This window comes from Chionomys nivalis, chromosome 11 (genome assembly GCF_950005125.1).
Source record: "Chionomys nivalis chromosome 11, mChiNiv1.1, whole genome shotgun sequence".
Classification (NCBI taxonomy): domain Eukaryota; kingdom Metazoa; phylum Chordata; class Mammalia; order Rodentia; family Cricetidae; genus Chionomys; species Chionomys nivalis.
The window spans coordinates 32,191,693-32,214,611 of record NC_080096.1 but is presented as its reverse complement, the minus strand read 5'-3'; the positions used below and the strand labels follow the sequence as shown (position 1 = coordinate 32,214,611).

General features: G+C 47.5%; 1 protein-coding gene across 5 annotated transcripts in view; it reads right to left on the bottom strand.

Moving 5' to 3' along the window:
- Window positions 1–21,894, bottom strand: part of Kdm4a (lysine demethylase 4A) — a 45,091-nt gene extending 23,197 nt beyond the window's left edge. The window contains exons 1-11 of one of the 5 annotated variants that reach the window (XM_057784011.1): window positions 21,777–21,894; window positions 18,962–19,139; window positions 16,491–16,666; window positions 12,821–12,935; window positions 11,393–11,586; window positions 8,921–8,970; window positions 7,720–7,823; window positions 7,258–7,395; window positions 6,433–6,677; window positions 5,683–5,882; window positions 3,678–4,048 (exon numbers count right to left, since the gene is read on the bottom strand). In XM_057784011.1, the coding sequence (XP_057639994.1) occupies window positions 3,678–4,048; window positions 5,683–5,882; window positions 6,433–6,677; window positions 7,258–7,395; window positions 7,720–7,823; window positions 8,921–8,970; window positions 11,393–11,586; window positions 12,821–12,935; window positions 16,491–16,666; window positions 18,962–19,099 (1,731 nt within the window). In that variant the 5' untranslated portion in view covers window positions 19,100–19,139; window positions 21,777–21,894. Of the gene's footprint in view, window positions 1–3,677; window positions 4,049–5,682; window positions 5,883–6,432; window positions 6,678–7,257; window positions 7,396–7,719; window positions 7,824–8,920; window positions 8,971–11,392; window positions 11,587–12,820; window positions 12,936–16,490; window positions 16,667–18,961; window positions 19,140–20,734; window positions 21,421–21,475; window positions 21,561–21,629; window positions 21,691–21,776 lie in introns of those variants that run through there. The other 4 variants (XM_057784013.1, XM_057784012.1, XM_057784014.1 and 1 more) reach the window with 4 other exon arrangements.
- Between the last annotated feature and the right edge of the window lie 1,025 nt (window positions 21,895–22,919).

The following is a 22,919-nucleotide window of genomic DNA, read 5'->3' as shown; positions in this document are numbered from 1 at the left end:
CTCAAAGCTGCAGCACACGCTGACGGAGCAGAGTAAGGAATTAGTACGACCGAGAATCCACAAAGAAATGAAAAGGAAGTTGAAAGCACTTGGTCTTTCCAGCAGGACTGAGAGGCTCCTAAAGAGAAGCCTCCCTACCCTGTGGATTATGATGGCAAAGACATCTTGGCTTCTGTCCATGCCATGGATGCTCAGTATGCATCAGTGAGTTGCAATCTGCCTTCTGCAGGGGGAATACATGCTAGCCTGCAACCTCACCATATGGGAGCTTGGGCAATGCTTTGTTCCTTCCAGGGCCTGCGGACATCCAGGACTGCCTATCACTAGGTCATCCATCTATTTGAAAGTAAAAGAGGAGCAGGACCATTTGCCCACAGGTTAAAAAAAAAGTAACTTTGTTCAATCATATTAACTGATAACAAAATGGCATCTAACCCAATTTCTTCTAATCCATCACTTAATTGCTATCAAATATAAGAAGAAAAAAAGATGGCTAGTATTTATTGGCTAGCTTACAGGCTCTCCAAAAATAAAAATAAAAACGGCACTAAAAACCTCCAGTAAAATTTACAGTAATAGACTGAACGATGTTCATAAAATATTTAGTATCCATTACATCTTTGATATTTGCTAGCTACTCTTTGGACAGTGATTACCAGGAAGTCAGAATTCCGCAAGCAGAGGACAGACGGGGTGAACTGCTGTGCCACAGCAGGGCAGATTGGCACCCAAGGGCTTGTGAGGAAGAATAACAAGGCGGCAGCTGCATGGGTTAGATGGTTTCCAAGCTGAAAAGCGTTCTCTTGTGGTGCTGCACTAGGGGTACAGAGAGCAGTGGTCAAAACCACAAGAAGGAAGCACGGCGGTTATTACTTCATTAGCCTGCAATCACTATGAGATGCATGCAGGAAGTCTACAGAAAAGGAGTCCTGTCACTCAGAGGAAGTGGAGAGAATTATCCGGGTACTGGAAGACAAGAGGAGGGAGGGCCATGAAATGGCTCAGCGGGTAGGGGCGCTACCCAGCGAGACAGACAACCTGTGAGTTTGGAGCTGGGGATCCACACAGTAGAGGAAGAAAGAGAACCAAGTCCCTTCTGTTGTGCGCTCACCTCCACTTGTGTGCTACAACACACACATGCCCACAATACGTACAAGTAACCCACAAAATCAATAACTGAAAAAAAATTGTGATGTTTTTGTCTTGCGAGATGGTGTTTCTGTGTAGCCAGGCTCATAGCCAAAACAAAAAAAAAAAAAATTTTAAAACAAAAATCAGAGTGTTCTTTAAAAAAAAAAAAAAGACAAGAAGCATGGGAGATGTTGACAGCTGTGGTCCCAGCACTTAGCAGGCCAGGGCTAGAGGATCTTGAGATCATGGCTACAGTGAACTCTGGCCAGTCTCAGCAACTTAGTGAGAACCTTAGTGAGATTTGTCCTAGTTTTAAAACAAAGGGGTGAAGTGTATGAAGCTGAAGCAGGAGTTCAAGGCCTGCCTGGGCTACATCAAACAGCAAGATCCAAGGGCCAGTGAGAAGACTCATCAGGTAAAAGCGCTGGCCACACAAACCTGACGACCTGAGTTCCAGCCCTATAATCTGCAGGCATCTGTAATCACAACACTCCTAAAGCAAGATGGCAGGCAGCAACACAACTACCCGGGAGTTCTCAGGTCACGTGACCTGAAGCACACAGAGCAGCAGCGAGAGAACCTACCCAAGAGGGTGGAAGTCGAGAAAAGACTCCTTAAAGCTGTGCTCTGACCCTCACACATGTCAGTATGTAGTTACCCACACATCACATATATACATACACATGCAACACTCTCCCTGCAAATAAATCCTGAGAAAAAAATTCACAATCCTATTAGAAAGAACAAAGCGGTAAAGATGTCTCCGAAGCCAAGAGCATGACCACTGCTATGGTGGACCAAACTCAGTCCCCAGCTCCAGGGCATGACCGCTGCTAGGGTGGACCAAATTCAGATCCCAGCTCCAGGTCAGGCTGCTCACTCCCCTGTGCCCAGTTCCAAAGCAACCCAACACCTCTGGCCTCTCACTTATACAAAAACCCACAAAGATCACACACATACACACAATTTAAAATAAGTTATTTTGTTTTAAAGGATAAGGGGCAAAAGGCAATACTAGGGAAACCTGGACCATATATGGAAGATCAAAAAACATGGCCCACATGCAACAGTAACAGCAAAGTCAGGGAGCATTCCTCCTACTTTTCAAAGACATCCAGCCCAACAAGTTACTTAATATGAAGAACAGAAAGTCAGGTGGTCTCTGTGAGTTCTGCCCAGTGAGCTCTTACTCTAACACACAAGCAGAGGGGAGGAATGCAGTCACTCGGGTGTCCTTTTACCACAGCACACAGGTGGAGGTCAGAAACAGCTTCAGCAGGGGGACCTCTCCTTCTGCTATGTGGGTTCAAAAGCAGAATTCAGGCCATTAGACCTGGTGGCAGGCACCTTTACCTATTAACCAATCTCACCAGCCCCTTTTTATTGTTTTCGTAAGACGGGGTCTCAAATGCATCTCGCAGCTAAGGATGACCACGAAGGCCTGCTCCTACCTCCACCTCCCCGTGCTGGGGTCACAGGTAAAGCTCGCCACCCTGACTGTAATCTGGACCACGGCAGCCGTGAGGCCCAGCCTGCCGCCCCTGACTCCGACTGTTATCTGGACCATACCAGCCGTGAGGCCAGGGAATGAGGTTCTCTGGGAGAGGTGAATCAGCTGCAGCCAATAGGAATCCTCTCAGCATGGCCGACCTGCCAGGAGCCACAATATACAAAGGAAGAAAACACAGCTTCTGGTAACAGTGAATACTAGGAGGAGGCCTGAACAAACACATCCACATACGGCTTTGGGAACTCGTCTTGGTCTCCAAAAGGAAGATCTAGCAATGATTCCACGGAGTAATGAAAACGCCTAAAAAGAAAATGCCCCTGGATATCAGGGTGAGAAAGGCCACTGTGGTGGTCTGAGTGGTCAACAGGGAGTGGAGATATTTGAAAGGATTAGTGGGTGTGACCTGGAGGAAGTGTGTCACTGGAGGTAGGCTTTGAGGTTTTCATGTTAAACCCAGTTGTCTCCCCGTCTGCCTGCAGATCAGGATGAAGCTCAACTATTTTCCAACACCGTATCTGCCACACCTATTGCCATGCTTCCTGTCGTGACAGAGGATCAAATCTCTGGAACTGTAAGAAAGTCCCAATTAAATGCGTTCTTTCATAAGTATTTAAAAGAGTTGCCTTGGTCACGGTGTCTCTTCACAGCACTAAACAGTGACTAAGATGCCACCTAGTCTCAAATCCCAAACATCTGGGCTGCAACCATGCCATTCAAACCTTCCTGCTCTAGGCAAGGAGTCAGAGGAAGGGATCCCAGCACATCAGCACATCCGACCAAGCTTAGGATTTGCACTGCGCTGTCCCTGATGCTGCAGCTGAGATGGGTCCTCTGGATCAGCAGTCACACACAGCACAGAGGAAAGGGAAGACAGGGAACATCACCTGGCATTCTGACACAATCAATTCAGGCAGCAGATGCAAGACGGGACAGAGGGAGCCTCTCACACACCTGCAGCACCTGCACCCTCACAGGCCCCTCCTCCACAGGATGCCTTGCAGGGCAGTGGTCTCCCACACCACTGCAGAGCCTGTACCTCTGCCAGCTCCTGCTCACTGATGCTTCGTGGGGCGCTGCGCTTCTTCTTCACACTCGGCTCTCCTGTGGCGGTCCGGCCATCCCCTCTGGCATAGCTGTGCACAGTGAGAACTCCTGTTTTCTCTTGGCCTTGGCAAGAGACAGACTCGCTGGTTTCAGAATCTGAAGAAACTGAATCCTGAGATGAACTGGAGCCCAGGCTGGAAGAGGATTTCTTTTTGGAACCCGAGAAGACAATGCGTCCTCCTATGGAAGCAGGATTCACAGAGAGGTCCAGCGCGGCTGTTTCAGGCTCGTCCTCCTCATCCTCCTCTTCCAGTTTGACATTCTTCAGCTCTTCAAATTTGACTTCAGTGGGGTCAGAGTAATCTGAAACACAGGTGCACATGAGGCAGAGCCAGCGTCCTTGTTGAAAGCAGGACAGCAAAGTCTAACAACCGACCAGCCACCATGAGGTCAGGGACTCAAACCCAAGTCCTGGCTGTAAGTTACTACAACTCACACATGGTAGGGCTATGAGCAAGGGCTGCTGCTGTTCCTCGCCAGGCCTCTGGGCACAGCAGAAACCCAGCTGCAAAAGTGCAAAGAAACCTGCTAAGAGCCAGCGTGTTCCAAAGCACAGGTCACAGCACAGTAACACAGTGCTCTCTAGCCAGACATACCTCACCATAGTAAGCAGATTCTTCAAGCCCAGAGAAGCTTGTCCCTAGGAAATCCAGACTTGGTACCTATCTGAGTTACCTGCTCCAAAACCACCATGAACCTATAGCACTTGTGGGTCCTCCAGGCTCCAAGCGAGCAAACACTCCAGTGGCAGGCAGTCTGATTGGGTAAATACACTGTAGTCTTGCAGCATGTAGTTATATTTAAGTAAGACTTTTAAGCTGGGCATGGTGGTGCTTGCCTAGAATCTTAGCATTTGAGAGGCAGGAGGGGGTCAGGGTACAGAGCAAGACAATGACTCAAAACAAACCAAGCCTGGCAGCACACGCCTATAACCCCAACACTCAGAAGCCTGAGGCAAGAAGATCGCAGTTCAAAGTTAGGCTGGGCTACACAGTGAGGCCTTGCTTCAAAAACCAATAAGCCAAGTATGGCAGTACATGTCTTTAATACCAGCACTTAAGAGGTCAAGACAGTCAGACCTTGCGGGCTACACGGAGAGTTCCAGGACAGCCAGGGATACATAGAGCCTACCTCAAAATATTAAAAATAGAAAAGAACAACTAAGAGCCAATGAGATAGCACAGCAGGTAAAAGCACAAGCCTCACGAACCCAGGTTCAATCTGGGAACTGACATAAGGGTGAAAGGGGAACACGTTCCACCAAGATTTCCCCTGCGGCACACGTGCGCGTGCGCACACACACACACACAGGGATAGACAGGAGAGCTCATATACACACAAAGCACATGTAATAATAAACAAACCTTTGTTATTGTTCCTTTCCCCCCATTTGTTTTGAGACAGATTCTCACTGTGTAGTAAACTAGGCTGGCCTGGAACTCGATATGTAAACTAGGCTGGCCTCAAACTCTCAAGAGATCCACCTGCCCCTGCCACTCAATTGCCACGATTACTTGGCCCCATAACTAAAGTTTTAAATAATAGATAGAAATAAAACGGAGCATCCTTACGGTATCCCACCTCTCTTATCCAGCCTTGCCACACACTGCATCCGTCCTTGCAACCCATATCAAATTCGGAGGAAAGCACCACGGGCTCCCAGAGACAGGGCTTCCCATCACCAGGGCTGGCCTGGCTCTTCCTCACGGAGATGCCCTTGCCACACCTGCCCACCTCATATTGCTAAAATCATCTTCACGGAAGCCTTTGGTCTTTGCTGTTTCCTTGAGCCTTGTCCTCTCTGTCTGGCTACCCTACGTGCCCCTAAGCAAAATGCTTCTCACATTCCAGTACAAGCCTGCAACTTAATACAACACTGACCCTCTAACAGACAGGTGTCAGTTAGGGCTGTGGACAAACCAGCACTGTCAGCTCACCTGGAAAAGGAAGACCATCCTCAACTTGCCGCACAGAGCTGTGGGTGGGTCTCACTGGGGCGAGGGTGGCTTGGCACTCCGTCAGCTCATATTGTCCAGAACTCAGCTCTTCCTTGGGGAAGAGCTCACTCTGGCTCACCTCCTGTGGTATTTCAAGACAGACTCGGTGTCGCTTTGTCCCTATTCGGTGCTTGGCCAGGCTGCAAGAGAAGGCAAACCTTCTAGAGCCCATATGTTCACCCATTCCCCCCAACGCATTCACACATACTGACACATAATCCAAAGCAAATGGGCTCTCACCTCCCAGCCCCATCCATCAGCTGGATAGTGTAGACACTACTGCCCACCTTGGACAGCTACTATGAGGACTGAGATGGGGCATGCAGAATACCTGGTGGGCTACCTGGCCTAGACCAGGCAGCCCCACAATGTCCTTCCCATCTTTCCCATATGTGCACAGTCCTCTGGCTCAGACCCCAATAAGAGATGTCACTCCTTATTCCCGAGCTGGTGACTCTAGCTCCTACCACCATGTTTCTTTCAAAAGACACTTAGGTGACACCGAGGAAAACTGCCTCTGGGCACAGCTCAGGCTCACTACCCTCATTCCTTAGCAAACACCACAAGGAGGCTCTGGGGTCATCCAAAGCCTTTTCAAGACCTGCCTGTATGCAGTGCAAACGGCACAGAATACTCAAACTGTGGCGGCCGCTTCCTTCTCCCACGCCCACCCACAAGCCTGCCCAGTACCTTCTCTTCACATCTCCCTCCTCTCCCTGCTCGACCCCTTCCATGTCCTCCTCTGGGCACTCCTCATCCCCAGTTCTTGGGGGCAGTCCACTGTCCTTCAGAAACTCGGCAGCTTCTGGAGTGGGCAGAGTATGGTCAATAATGGTGCTGTCCTTCCCAGCTTTCCAGAGTTTGTAGCGCTCGGGCTGGAACCTCCTCACAAACACGTCCATGGAGATCTTCACCATATCCTTTCTGCAGGAGCACTGCCAAAGGAGAGCAACAGTGAGGTCGCTTGTGAGCACTACCTCTCCTTCCAGCCTCCACCCTCTCTGCAGATTAAAGCATTAGGAGGTTCAAAACCACACTGCTGGGGGCAGGATAGGACCAAATAAATTTTTTTTTTTTTCTGATTTTTTGAGACAGGGTTTCGGTACAGCTTTGGAGCCTGTCCTGGAAACTAGCTCTTGTAGATCAGACTGGCCTCGAACTCAGAGATCCACCTGCCTCTGCTTCCCAAGTGCCAGGATTAAAGGCGTGTGCCACTACCACCCAGCTAATTTTTTTTAATTAAAGGAAAAAAAGCCACAAATGGTGACATACACATATATAAACAATACACAGAAGACTGAGGCAAGAGTTTGAAGCTAGCCTGGGCTACAATGGGAATTTCAGGGCTAAAGAGTGAAACAAACAAACAGCCTTTATGGACACACAGTGCCGACACCCCGCATATTCCCAGCAACTGCTCCAGGTGCCAACAGTTCAAAAATAAAAACGTTTTGAGAAGAATTTCCTCAATCAGACATTTTTGCCCATGGTGTTACAGAAGAAGTCAAGGCTTACCAGCACAGCTTGCTTGCCATACTCAATCCACCGACGGGTAGCAAAATTGGTAGACTCGGCACAGTTGAAGCCATGGTTGAAGCCAGCATGGTAACCATAAGGGAAAGTGATCATAAACTCGCCAGCTTCTTGGGTCACCTGAACAAAAGCAGATTTGAAGCAGCCACCACATGTGGCAGAGGCCAGAACTGGGCTCCTGAGTGTTTCTTTGCCACCACTAAGCCAATCAACCAAGGATAAGTCAACACTGCCAGGTCTTGAACGGCATGCATGCGAAGAGCCTAACTAACCATTCCTCCCAATTAATGCCGTGTGTGGAAGCTGCCGCCCTCAGCAGCAGGACAGCACACGAGCCACCACCCTAGAGATGGGAACAGGACTGAGCGAAACTCGACCCAACAAAGATGAGAGGGTGCTTCTGGGCCAGCCCACGGCCCTCTCTGAAGAGCACAGGCAGCTCACCTTATCGAAGGGAATGCCGTACTTCTTCAGCATTAACGGGGAAATCAGGGTCATCTTGTGCCGCAGAAAGGCCTCACAGCTCTGAGCGCTTCCCGGGAAAAAGCCTGTTGGAGAGGAAGGTGGGTTTGAGTTAAGAGGAGGCTCTGCCCAAGCTCGGGATCCTGAAGTCACTGCATCTGCAGATCTCAGGAATGATAAGGACAGTCATCAGAGTGAGGGGTGAGGGGCTGGAGTGCTGGCTCAGCAGTTAAGAGCATTCACTGCTCTTACAGAGCAGAGCTGGGTTCCCGGCACCCACAGCGGACAGCTCACAAACACCTGTAACTCCAGCTCCAAGAACTCCCACACCCTCTTGAACAGATTCACAACACACTCAAGCATGGAAATTAAAATTATAGTGAACAAACAAAAACAAAAAAATTGGGGGTGGAGGTTGTGACTGTGTAGCCAGGGAGTCGCGGAGATCAGTCTGCCTCTACTGGGATTGAAGGCATGAGCCACCATGCCTGGCCAAATAAATAAATAAATGAATGAATGAATGAATGAATGAATGAATGAATGAAAGAAAAGGGAAAAAAAAGGAAGCAAGAAAAAAAGTGGTGCTAATGCTGCTCCAGTTCCAAACAGAGCGAGCCCTGTGGTGAGCCCCGCCCTCTCAGGTGGAGGGTACCTGGGTGATCAGCCTCTGGTAGCACTCAGGTACTCAAGCCACCTTAGTTCACAGAGCTGAGAGCTACTTCCGAGCTTCTCCAGGCCCTGGAGACCGAGACTGCACCCCCAGTCTCACGAAGGTAGCACAGCACATCTACAGTTTGATTACTCAGGATCTCTCTCTCTTTCTCATACACACACACCTACACGTACACCTAAACACAACACAGTACTCAATTTGGGCTTTCACACTGGGAACTTGGGAAGGAAAATCTGACCAAGTCACCTCCTGGTTGAGGTTGGGGGAGATGAAGACAGAGTGAGTAGGAAAAGGACCGAGTACTCCTCAGACAGACTGGGAAAGGCTCAGACTGGCCTGTTCCACTAAGGTGGATCTGGGAGCTGAACTCACACACCCCACCCCACCCCACGCCACGCCACCCGCAGGCCTGTAAAAGGTCACAGGTCATCTGACCACAGAGAAGGGACACTTCAGGGCAGGGAGCTAGACTGGAGAAGGCTGATCCTGTATTGGGAGGGGAAGCAGTACCTTTGGCAAGACGTTCCAGGCGTTTTCCATGCTCAGGTGGAACAGAATACCTGCAATCACACGATAACATCAGACACTGGCAGAAGACAAGAGAAGGAGGTGAGGGACTTGCTCTCACTCACAAAAACCTCGAAGGAAACACAAGATCCTGAGGGTTCCCAGTCCAAAGAAACAACAAATATTTGAGGTGATGGGTATGCCAAACACCCAACCTGAGTGCTATAGATCGCGTACATGTACTGAAATATGCCACTATGGCCCATAAATATGTACAATCACTGTGTACCAGCTAAAATTAGGTTTTTTTAGGATGGGGGGTTGAGACAGGAACTCACTATGCAGCCCTGTCTAGCCTGGAACTCGATATGTAGATCACGCTAGCCTCAAATTCAGAGACCTGCCAGTCTCTGCCTCCCTAGTACTGGATTAGAGGTGTGTTCCACCAAACTGGGCTTAAAATGTATTTCCTAAGAACATCTTGAGCAAAGCAAAACTAGAAAGACGAGACAGGAAGATAAGGAAGTCAAGGCCAGTTTGACTATACTGGGAAGGGCCAGTTGAAAAACAACCTATGGGATGGAGTACTCGGTTTAAAACAAAGGAGTAGAGAGCTACATAAAGTGAGGATTCATTTCTTCTGTATTCGCTCACTCAGCAATACACTAAGTCTCTCCTGACTAAGGTGGTCCTATAATAAAGCTGTTGCCATTACACTACTGTGAGGGTTTCCACAATGCTCCTGGAAAGCCCGATGGACAGGCTGGAGGCGTGGGAAAAATGGCGACCAAGGATGTGGCACCTCGAGACTTGGCCTCATACTGCAGATGAACCAATTTTTCTACCATAAAAGCTGTACTGATTAGCCAATGGTTAATTACTCCTCCATGCAGTGTGGTGCCCAGACATCCCAATATGAGCGCTTTATGGAAAAACGAAGGAAATAAAAACACCTGCAACTATTTAAAACTTCTATGAAACTGCTGGACTTTCTATTCCGTCACCTTGTTTTAACCTCTGGCAATGGAAGCCAGCACTGACCCAGGACTGTCTCCCAGACACAGCGCCAATGGACTTCTAAGCACACATAGCCTCTGTCAATCCAAGAGCTTGGAGCGTGCAGGTCAATCCCCGCTGCTATGCCGACCTCCTCCATTCCACCCAGCTCTGCCCTCCTTCTTTCTAGGCCTCGGCCTAGGTCTCGTATTCTAAAGCCTTCTCTGTCCCCAGCCTGCCTGCGTGTCCTCCTTCTCCTTCACCGCCCTGTAACGTTTCTGCTTCGGTGTGTCCTGCCTAGCCTATCTGCGGGCTGAGGACCTCCCAGAAGCAGCACTGCTGTCACCGGCCGAGCCTCCACTAAAAGGCTGAGAGGGAGAGACACGCCAGCACACAGAGGACTCGGAGCTAGTTAGTGTCCCCCTAACATGAGGAAAGCAGGAACATGCTCAGCCACAGCTTCATTTGCTGCACACCAAATCCCTTTTCCATCAGCAAGGAAATCTTCCAAACATGCGAAGGGTAAATTTAACAAATTCCCCAGGAACTGGACACAGTGGTGCATGCCTTGGATCCCAGTCCTTGGAAGGCAGGAGCAGGTGGATCTTTTGAGTTCGAGGCCAGACTGATCTATAGAGTTCCAGGACAACCATAGCTATGCTACATAAAGAAACCATCTCAAGGGGGCTGGAGAGATGGCTCAGCGGTTAAGAGCACTGATTGTTCTTCAGGAGGTCCTGAGTTCAATTCCCAGCAACCACCGTTGTCTCATACCATCTATAATGAGATCAGGTGCCTTCTTCTGGTCAGCAAGCATACAGACAGACAGAACATTGTATATATAATTAATAAATAAATCTTTAAAAAAAAATTTTAAAAAGCCTCAGGTCAATGAGGAGAAGGAATCAGAAAACAGCGGCAAACCTGATAACTTTGAGTAGCTCTACCCCATATGAAGCATGGCTCAGCACGGATCTAAGTACTGTTCCTAAACCCCTCTATTCAACCAGCGTGGAGGCACGTGCCTATTAATTCCAGCAATTTGGGAAGCTAAGGCAAAAGAAATCCAAGTTTAAGGCCAGCCCAGGCTACAAGATTGAGACCCTGTCGCAAACAATAAAGAACAACAAAAATAGAACTTGCTACTCAAAGGCATTTTGGGCTCCCAAAGTACCCCCGAAGTATAACTCAATGCAGAATGCCAGCTCCACTTCAAAGCTGGGACCCAGAATCTACACTTCCCATGTATATGAAAAACCAGCAGGCGGGGCTGGAGAGAGAGATGGCTCAGCGGTTAAGAGCATTGGCTGCTCTTTCAGAAGACCCTGGTTCAATTCCCAGCACCCACATAGAAGCTCACAACTGTAACTCCAGTTCCAACACCCATGGTAAAACACCAATTTAATAAATAATATTAAAAAAGAAAAGTCAGCAGACCTGTGCTAATGGAAGGGGGCCCTAACTACAGGCTGATTTTACCAAGACTTGGGCTCTCCAAAATGCAGGTAATTGATGCTGTACAAATCCATGTCTTCCGTATGCCAGGCGAACGATGTCTTCCACATGCCAAAGTACAGATATGGGGTGTTCACGCCCTCAATGGTAATGCCACTCTCCTTTTCCACCAGGTCCAGGATGGTCTTCAGCCGGCCGATATTCCACTCATCAACATGCTGCCAAGGAAAGAACAGCCAGGACACACATTTAAATGTGGGGGCCTCGGGTGAGCTGTTACTGCTGACTAAAATGTGGCACGTCAAAACCACCACATCCAAAGTAAATAAACAGCCAGGCATGGAAGCGCACACCTTTAATCCGTGCATTCAAGAGGCAGAGGCAGGGGGATCTCTATGAGTCTGAGACCAGCCTGGTCTACATAGCAAGTTCTAGGCAGCCAGGTATACATAGTTAGACCCTGTCTCAAAAAAAGGGGTGGGGGAGGAAGGATGATGGATAGGCGGATGGATGGAAGGTTTGTAGGTAAAATTAGAAAATAAAATGAAGTAAAATTTAAAAATAGTTAAGGGCCAGCAAAAAGGCCATCAAGCCTGACGGCCTGAGGTCAATGCTCAGAACCCACACTGTGGAGAGAACCGAGTGACTCTCAAAGTTGCCCCTGACCACATCCTTTCCCTACATCCTATGGGCATCTCGGAGACCCTCTTCTAAGCCGGTTCTGGATTGCTGTGCCTGCAGGCATCACCTTCTCCACTCTCCACCCCCCACGTGTCCTTCCATGTGGACCTTGGCACCCACTTCCCTCTGGACCTGTCCCTTCACCATCCTGTCACCTGCCACAAGTGACGCCCCACCATCCACGCTGACATCAACAAACTTGGTATTAAATTCGATCTGAGATAATCCCTGAAAAGCATTGTAGGCTTTTTTATTCTCCCAAAGACAGACCCAAACAGTCCCCCGTCTACCATAGTAAGGCAATTTGTTAGCCCAAAAAAGCACTACACACCAAGCCAGGAAAAGTGGTTAAAATAGCTCTTATTGCAGAATCTCACCGGAGAGCTCTGAGATCCAAATATACTTCTCCTTTTCCGTCCCCACCCTTTCATTTGATTAGTCAGAGCTTCTTCCTGCAGAAACCACACTGCTCCCTCTCCCAAAGCCTCATTTTCTATGATCTACCCCCCTTTCAAGAACTCATCAGCTACCACCCACAGACTATGCACAAGTCTCGAAAAGGACACCACAGCACCCAATTCACATGCAGAGTGTGAGACTGCAAAATTCAGTCACATGCAGAACTGCAAGGAGGATCAGAGGACAGCAAGACAGTGGAAGAGCATTGGCTTGTTCATCTGCCCTTTCACCAGCAGCTAAGCACCTACTGTGTGCCCGTCAGGGTACCTACTGTGTGCCGGGCAAACACTATAGGGGTCTTCGTGGTCTCACCTTTTCATAGAGAGTACCATTCACATCTGCACCGTAGATGGGAGGATTGAATGTGAGGTTTTTCCAGTATTTACGCTCAAGTTCTTCAAATTCACTATATCGTGGGGTACAGTACCTTCCAAAAATAAAATAAAGATGTTAATCACTTACAGATGTGGTGGTTTGAATGTGGATGGCCCCCATATTTGAATAGTTGGCCCCAGTTGGTAGAACTGGGAAGGATTATAAAGTATGGCCTTACTGGAGGAAGTGTGTCCCTGGGGGACAGCTTGGGAGCCTCCAAAGCCTCTGTCCATCCCCCAGTGTGCTCTCTGACCCCTCTTGCCATCTGAAATGTTCATTCCCAGCTGTCCCTGCCACACGCCTTCGCTCTGCCATCCTGAACTCTAACCCTCTGAAACCATAAGCCCAATTAAACACCTCTTTAATAAGATGTGTGGTCACAGTGCTTTATCACAGCGACAGAAAGGTAACCAGAACAGTGGGAGGATAAGGTTATCAGGTATTATCAACCATCAGATACAAGCCACTAGTCCAGGCTCATTTCAAAAGAACAGTACACGAGCCTCGGAACATGTCTCAGTTGGTCACCGTGTTTGCCTAGCACACACAAAGCTCTGCTTAAAACTAGGCATGGTGGCACACGCCTGCAACCTCAGGACTTGAAGAATCAGAACAAGGTCATCCTGTTACATGAGACACCGACTCACAAAAAAAAAAAAAAAAAACTGGGCTGAAGAGATGGCTCAGCACTTAAGAACATGTACTACTGCTGGGTGCTGGCAGCGCACGCTTTTAATCCCAGCACCTGGGAAGCAAAGGCAGGCAGATCTCCGTGAGCTCAAGTTCGAGACCATCCTGGTCTATAGAGCTAGTTCCAGGACAGGCTCCAAAGCTACAGAGAAACCTTGTCTCGAAAAACCAAAAGAGAAAAGAAAAACCAAAAAGCCATCGTCGAGGCAGGCAAGACGAGTAGTTAAGAGTGCTGGCTGGGCCGGGCGGTGGTGGCGCACGCCTTTAATCCCAGCACTCGGGAGGCAGAGACAGGCGGATCTCTGTGAGTTCGAGACCAGCCTGGTCTACAAGAGCTAGTTCCAGGACAGGCTCCAAAACCACAGAGAAACCCTGTCTCAAAAAACCAAAAAAAAAAAAAAAAAAGAGTGCTGGTTGCTCCTCCTTCGGCTCCCAGCACCATATGGTGGCCCACAGCCCTTTCTAACTCCGCTTCCACAGAATCTGACGCCCTCTTCTGGCCTCGGCTACTACTTGGTAAACAAGCAAACATGCCTGCAAACACCCTTATACATAAAATAATAAGTTTAAAATTTAAAATCATATTTCTCCCTTTCTCCCCACTTTTCTTTAATACATCTGTATTTGTTCTGCTTTATAAAACAAACAAGCAAACAATCTTGGCCTTCTAAGCTCTAATGCAGCCCCATTTGCACACTCAGGAGATTAGATAGAATCACCACGTGAGTCAGAGCCAGCCTGGGTTACCTGGGTTACAGTGAACTCCAGGTAGATCTAACACACAGCATTTCCCTCCGGAGGCCCTGGACAGGAGGAAGCTGGGGGAAGGTCACAGGCACAGATGAGGACCCACTCTCCCTTAGGAACACAATATCCTCACCTCTCTGGAGGGGGTGCTGCACCCTGCAGATTCTGGAGTGATGTGGGATGAGCTTACAAACACAAAAAAACAAAGACAAAAATCCAGCCACACCCACACACCAACCCAGCCCTCCGGGATATAGCTAGCACCAGTGTGGATGCACCAACGGCAAGGAAGCTGCTCCTAACAGCTCACTGTCGCTGCTGTATTCCCAGCAATGGAGTCTAACCCGCAACATGATAACCGGGGCACTGAAAACAGTACTCAAGAAAATTACTTACGATGACAGAAATAAGGGACAAAAAGCTTTTAATATATTAGGGTAGAGGGTGGGAATGTAGCCCAGTGGTGAAAAGCTTGCGTGAGGCCTTGACAAAACACACAAAAAGCAGATTAAAAAAAAAAAAAAAAAACCACACACTGGGATGAAGGTGATAAGCTGGGTAATTTAACATAAAATTACATGAAGAAAAAAAACGAACAAAAAAAAAAACTATCATGTGTTGACAAGCAGAGATGACAGGAGGTTGGCTACTCTTGTAGAGGGCCCAGATGGGATTCCCAGCTCACATAGTCCCACAATAAGTACATAATTTAAAATAACTCTTTTAAAAACAAGGACAACGGGGCAATGGTGGCACACACCTTCAATCCCAGAATTCAGAAGACAGAGACAGGTGGATCTCTGTGAGTTTGAGGCCAGCCTGGTCTACAGAGAGAATTCTAGGACATCCAGGGCTACATAGTGAAACCCTGTCTAAAAAAGAAAAAAAAAAAAAAAAGAAAGAAAGAAAAAGAAGAAACCATCGACAAGTTTAACCTGTGATCTCAGCACCTGGAAGTAAAGGCGGAAGGCTGAGGAGGTTATCTGCAGCTACAAGACGAACTAGAAGCTAGCCTGTCTCAAAAAAAAATAATAATAATAAATTAAAGTAAATAAATGTTTAAAAAGTAAAGAACGCAGAGAGTTTTAGATTGTAACATAGCACCTTGAGGAGGAAATTCTTCCATAAAAGGAGCAAAAAGGCCAATAAATAAATAAATGCCAGGCGGTGTTGTCATACACCCTTAATCCCAGAGAGACAGGAAGGTGGATCTCCAAGTTCAAGGCCAGCCTGGTCTACACACCTACACACACACACACACACACACACACAAACACAGAGTGAGTTCAAGAAAAAGAGCAGAAGAGAAACTGATGCCTGACCCAGAGGAAGCATTTCTCAGAACACGGTAGCACCCTTGCACTGCTATGAAGAAGCAATCCTGGGGCCAGAGACACAGCTAAGCAGGCAGAAGTACTTTTTGGCACGCCTGATGGTCTGAGTTCGACTCCCACAACTCATGTAAAGGTGGACGGAGAGAACTGACTCCTGAAGGTCGTCCTCTAGCTCCTGCACGCATGTGTGGCGTGCCTAGGCCTACACGCACTTGCCCATAAATAAAGTAAAACCAGACAGATGTGATGGTATGCCTTTAATCCTGGGGCACAGAGGCAGCAGCAGGAGAATCTTTCTGAGTTCAAAGTCAGCCTGTTTTACATATCCAGTTCCAGGCTAGTCACGGCTACACACTGATACCCTACCTCAAATTAAATAAAGTTACCAAGTGGTGGTAGGACACACCTTTAATCCCAGCAGTTGGGAGGCAAAGGCACGTGGATTTCAGTGAAGTAAAAGCCAGCCTGGTCTACAAAGCGAGTTCTAGGACAGCCAGGACTAGTCCACAGAGAAGCCCTGTCCCAAAGAACATAAAGAGAGAGAGAACAGAAAGAGAGAACAGAAAGAAAGAAAGAAAGAAAGAAAGAAAGAAAGAAAGAAAGAAAGAAAGAAAGAAAGAAAGAAAGAAAGAAAGATTGATTTACATTTTTTTAAAGAAGCAATTCTAGGCTAGACGTTAAGACAGGGGAAAGTATTCTACTTACTGGGCCTAAAGCGCATGCCTCTAAGTGCTGTGCTTGGAGGATGAGGCAGCCTAGGCGACACAGCAAAACGTGTCTCAAAAGCAAAGCAGAAAATGAAAAACAAAGCAAAACCAAAAGGTCCCGGCACTCACTTATCGCTATTGGCGATCTTTCGGAACTCACGAACGGTCATGGCTTTCTTCTGTATGTTGTACTGAGTGAAGAGTCCAGACTGACCAGTCACCAGCTGCTGGATAGGTGCAGGGATGACGAGGTCATCAATATCGTCATAGGATGTTCGTGGCTTCCACTCCTTGGGAGGAACGACCTATAGGGAACACAGAGATGGAGGCAGATGAGAACCTAGCAAGCCAGGATCCAGTATGTAAGCCACCATCCAAACCAGCCATCCATTTTACCAGAAAGTAACTCTGGCGTGATTACCTATGTTTCTCCTAACCCAGGAAGTCACACTGTCAAGCTAACACTGACCACCCTATAATCTAGCTCATTAATAATCTAAGCAGAATATTATATTACATACATTATATATACATATGTTATATCATATAGCATATAATATTTTGCTTATGATATGTATTGTCATATATACCATATAAATGTGTCTCGTATATAATATTTATATTATATACAATGTACTACTTATACAAAATATAATCTATAATATTTATATGTATTATTCATATATATGAATATATATTATATAATATAATATGTATAGTAATCTAAGCAAAACAATTACTTGTAAACCTATTCACCTTATCAGGTTGAAGAGTTGATTCCTGAACAGCCCGGGGCTCTTTAGCAACAAAGCCACCGAAGCAGGTGTGCTGGCCAACGCCTGCCAGCCTAGTACTCCAGGCTGTCTCCTGTTTGAGACCAGCGTTAACTACCTAGTCCATACTAAGCTAGACTATGCTACCAGGCAGACCCTGCCTCAACCAAGAAAAGAGTAATTAACATGACTTTCATGAAAAAAAATGGATATGCATCATAAAAATCTAAACAGCTTTTACCAAAAAACCAAATAAGCATGTCCATGTATTGACCCTCGCCCGCAAGTGTTGAAGGCCACACTGTGGGCCCTGCAGGTCTTAGCACTATGTGACCCTCGCAGGAGCCAGTGCCACCTGAGTCAAGCTTTCGGGAGTCTCAGAGAAGACACCGTGGTCCAAGGCCAGTCCTCAGCTTTGTAACTAAGTCCTTGGTTTTTGTGCATATATTTTTCTCCTTTTTTTTTTCATACCAAAAAGTAAGGGCTGAAAAAACAGCCTGAGGGACTGGACGTGGTGGCCCAACACCTTTAATCTCCACATTTGGAGGCAGAAGCCAAAAGGTCTTTGAGTTCGAGGCTAAGTGAGTCTATAGAGTGAGCTTCAGGACAGTCAGGACTACACAGAGAGACAGCTCAGAGGTATAGGGCGCTAGACTGAACCTTCAGTACCATGAAAAGCAAAAGTCAAAAGCAAACACACACACACAGAAGAGAATTTAAACCTGGAACAAAACGTCTTCACTGAGTTCAGACTTTAGCATCAGTTTCTGGAGGGTTCGTCCAGAAATACAATCTCTTTCCCGTGGGGGTCTCAGAAAACTTTGAAGGACTGACTTATGGGGGAGGTGAGGATGGCCCTAACTCAGTGCATAGGGAGAAAAGCAGTACAAACCAGAACTCAGTTCCAAACTACAAAGACCAGAAGACTCATAGGGTCTGGCCAGTATGTTCTCAAGTGCCCATGGGAAACCAAATTCTATGAAGTGCACAATGAGAATGCAATGAGAGAAGATAGGTGGCCTAACAACCAGTGGCAGGTAAAATCTTTTTTTTTTTTTTTTTTTTTGGTTTTTCGAGACAGGGTTTCTCTGTAGCTTTGGAGCTTGTCCTGGAACTAGCTCTTGTAGACCAGGCTGGTCTCGAACTCACAGAGATCCGCCTGCCTCTGCCTCCCGAGTGCTGGGATTAAAGGCGTGCGCCACCATCGCCCGGCTGGCAGGTAAAATCTTGTGCAGCCCCCAGCCTGCACTAGAGGCCTGAAGCCCGAGGTCAAGCATGGAGACACTGGCTGTAGATTTACCTCTCCTGCCTCATCACTCTAAGAGTGCACTGTGCACACTGATCTTAGCAAGGATTAGCTACACCCTAACTCTCAGTACAACTCAGTTCTGGCCTTCATTTAGAAAAAAAAAAAATAGCCGGGCGGTGGTGGCACACGCCTTTAATCCCAGCACTTGGGAGGCAGAGGCAGGATCTCTGTGAGTTCGAGACCAGCCTGGTCTACAAGAGCTAGTTCCAGGACAGGCTCCAAAACCACAGAGAAACCCTGTCTCGAAAAAGCAAAAAAAAAAAGCAAAAAAAAATAAAGATAGATAGATAGATAGATAGATGTGTGTGTGTGTGTGTGTGTGTGTGTGTGTGTGTGTGTGTGAGTCTGTGCATGCATACCACCCATTTCATCTTTACTGGGGGAGGGGAAGGGACAGCATTAATTCAATACAGAGAGAGAGAGAAAGTGAGTACAAACCAGAAACTAATTTCCAACTACAAAGACCAGCAATGCTCTTGTAATGGCCACCTAAGCAGGTGAGGTGTACTGCTCCTTACCTTGGCTAGCCCAGCCCGATGAGCTCCTTGAGATTCAATATAAGCAATGTATCTGCTGAAGTTCCGGAACTCCTCCATTGTGGGGTAAAAGGTCATTATCCGAGCGCTGGGGTTCAAAGTTTCCGATTCGGAAGCCATTTTCTCCTCTTTTGAGGGTTGATTTGTTTGGATAAAAAAGCTGAAGTAGTTAAAGGAACAAAATTAAACAACAAGGAAACCGCCTCTAGCACAGTTATTTAAATGAACTAGAAGCAGGGGTACAATCCTTTCTGGTTAAAAGGAACCCAAGAAAGCCATAAAGTGAGCCTGTAATCCCAGCACTAGCGAGGAGGCAAGATCAAGAGTCTGGAAGTCACCTCTACAATAAACACACTCTGTCAAGCCAAGCTCCCCTCCGTCCACCGCAAAAAAACAAAAACAACAACAAAAAAAAAACCAAAAAACTGATGTACCAGGTGATGGTGGCACACCCCTTTAATCCCAAGACTCAGGAGGCAGAGGCAGGTAGAACTGAGTTTGGGACCAGCCTGGTTTACAGAGTGAGTTCCAGGATAGCCTGGCAACCCAGAGAAACCCTGTCTCAGAAAACCAAAACAAACAAACAAAACCTTGATGTATCAAAACTGCATATATACAGATCTCACTTGATATGTAGACACTGTCTCAGCTAAAAAAAAGAAACTATCATTCAGTTACTGGTCCTATGTATAAACACAGCTGACCTACCTATTTTTTAATTCTACCCTGACTGCTTCAAGTTACTCCCTCATCTACGTAGCTCTGGCTGTCCTGGAACTCCATATGTAGACCAGGCTGGCCTCAAACTCAGAGATCCACTAACTCTGCCTCCCAAATGCTGGGATTAAATGTCTGTGCCACCACCCAGCAGTAATTGCTTCATTAAACTACAACATGATCTAAAAAAGCTTCCTGTGGGTTCTTTCCCAGGCCACAGCTTCACAACAGGATTTTAAGTTTCTGAAAAGTAACTGGGCTGCAGGTTATAAAGTTTCACAGTTAAATACTTTGATGTTAAGAGTATGCTATGGGTTTAGAACATTGCACACCTTTAATCCCACCACTGAGGCAGGTGGATCTCTGTGTTTGAGGCTACACAGAGAAACCCTGCCACGAAGTGAAAGAAAAAAAAAAACCATACGCATACAACACTACAGTGAAATTGTTCTCCGGAGATCAAAACAGCTTCAGCAGTACTCAATAAAGTCAAGCTTGGCTCAACTGTACTGGAAGCAGGATTCCCAGGACAAAATTTGAACAGGCAGTAAGTGGGCAATACAGAGCAAACTTCCTAACTGTAGAGGGAAAATACATCTTTTTGAATGAAGACCTCAAATAGGTGGGCAGACCCTACTCCCATTGTTAGTAATACAACATATCACCACAACTGGAAAAGACAGTGCACATTAAAAGGAGCCAGTTCAGAAACAAAACTAGTAAGTCCTTTACTGTACCTCCTCACCCACAGCCCAAGAGTTCTGCTTCGCCAAAGCCACTGCCACTCCTACTACATGGGAGGAAACCGCCTACAGCCCTCCTACAACCGAGTATAGGTTTGGGAGGCAGGCTGGAGTAAAACCGTCCGAGACGGCAGAAGACAAACAACGCCACGGTAACTCAGGTGCTTTTTCATGAACTTTGCATGACAGGCATACTGTTATCCCTGTTTTACATACCAGGAAACGTGCTCAGAGTCCTGTCCCCCCACCCCAGGCACCTTTCACCACCGTCTGCTACCTCAGCCCTAATACCTACCTGAACTAAATCCTTTGCCAATAGAATATTCAAGTGTGCAGGAAGGAACCTGAAGCCTATTCAACCTGGGGGACTTTTCCCTCTAAAAGAAAAACTTTAAAATATTCTATTTTGAAGTTTTTACAAAAATATAAATACCAGACTGGGGCCCCTCCCCTGGGTTTCAAAGGGGGCCCTAATGCTGCTTCATTCGTCTCTGACCCTGTTTATCTTTGTGTGCCCAGAATCCAGAACAATGCACGCCACAAAGTAGGTACTCAGTAACTGCTGAATAAACTCATTTCCTTCGCTCACTTCAATGGATCATCCCGTTTCTTTAACGCTAGGGTTCCCTTCCTACAATACACTCCCTAGGGGAAATCTGGTCCGGGACACCTTCCCACCCGCATTCAGCAACAAAGCAGAGTCCAGGGCTCTTAGAGCGTCGGTTCCAGAGTGAAAACTCCGAGTACTGATCCGGTCTCTGCCACTTTTTAACTACATGACCTTGGCTGTGTGAGTAGGCTGCATGAATCTCAGTTTCTCCACCTGTAAACTGGGGATCCCAGACCCCTGCCTTGCAGGATCGATATGATTAACTCAGATGATGCAAGCGAAACCTAGACACTAGGCCCGGTACCTAAAGCACTCCGTGAAGGCAGCTGTTGCTAACACTGACCTGAAACTCCCGCAATCTCTGCCCCCGCAGCCACCCCCGCGGCATCCCTCCCAAAGCAGCCCTGGTTCCCAGTGTCCCCGCACCTCACCACTTACACACACTGCCCCTCCCGGCCCCACCGCCTAGGCGAGGGAGGCCCGGCCGCAGGAAGAAGAAAATAAGGCCCGGTGGGCCCGCCCCCCTCTCCCGACGTCCATTGGCCACTAGAGATTGGAAACGACCAATCACAGAACTCACTTTAGAAACTCCTTTTGCTATTGGTCAAGAAACATGCCGCTCACTTAGCAGAAAAAGACCCACCCCGCCACCCTCCCCCACCGGAGATCACGATCGCGGTTGTGGCAGCATCAAACCCAAAGGGATCCAAAGCCCGATGGCTCTCACCAAAAGCCTAAAGCCCTGTCAGGGCTCAGGCTCGTCTTTTGCTGCCGCCACTCGCCGATCCCACTGTCTTTCTTGAGGGCGAAAGACAAAGCTCCGCCTCCTTTAAAGTCGGACTCTGCGCAGCCTCACAGAGTCCCATAGTAAACCAATCCAAGGATGACTTTAAGCCCTCACCCAGCCAATAAACGCTCACTACGGCTCCTCACCGTCTGTGACTACGATTCCGTTTAGCCTATAAGAGCCCGCTCAGGCTGTTGCCAGGAGAAAACGCTGAACCTCTCGGGACTGCGGCCACTGAGCTTCTGAGCTGGATCCGGAGTTGGCCAATCAGAAGCTGAGTCAAACCTCCATAGTTAATCAGGGTGGAAAAAGGCGAGTACCCCGAGATGGACCGGCCGGTTGGGGATGGGCGAGCAGGTGGTTATAGGATGTTCCTGGCAAAAGGATTAGCCTGTTTTCTAGGAGTAATCCCTTTGCTTAAGATGTAAAGGCGAGGGGCTGGAGAGATGGCTCAGTGGTTAAGAGCATTGCCTGCTCTTCCAAAGGTCCTGAGTTCAATTCCCAGCAACCACATGGTGGCTCACAACCATCTGTAATGAGATCTGGCGCCCTCTTCTGGCCTTCAGGCATACAGACAGAATATTGTATACATAATAAATAAATAAATATTTAAAAAAAAAAAAAAAAAAAAAAAAAGATGTAAAGGCGATGGAGGATCTCCGGGAAAGTTTCAAAAGTCAAGGAGTTCCGAGAACGTGACCAACCTGTCCGGGTTTGTCCAGGACTCTCAGTTCTGAAAGTCCTACGTTCTCAGAAGAAGTCCTTCACCAGCTGGCAAGGTGGGGCAGTTAAGGAGCTGCTCCAGAAGAAAGAGCCCTTGGGGGTCATTATCCCTGGAGTTCTTTAAAAGCGACTCCCCTTGAGCAAGGATTTGGAGTTATTAGCAGCTCTTGGGGCGAAAAGGGTGATTCTGGGTATCATTAGAGGCACTTTAGAAAGTGATCCCTAGAAGTCATTAGGAGCGGTTCCTGAGAGGTTGTGGACTGCCTAAAGGAATTCCCAAATTGTCAAGGACAATAAGGAAGGAGGTGTTAACAGGATACTCTTATAGATCAGATAAGAAAAAGAACTCACAGAGGAATA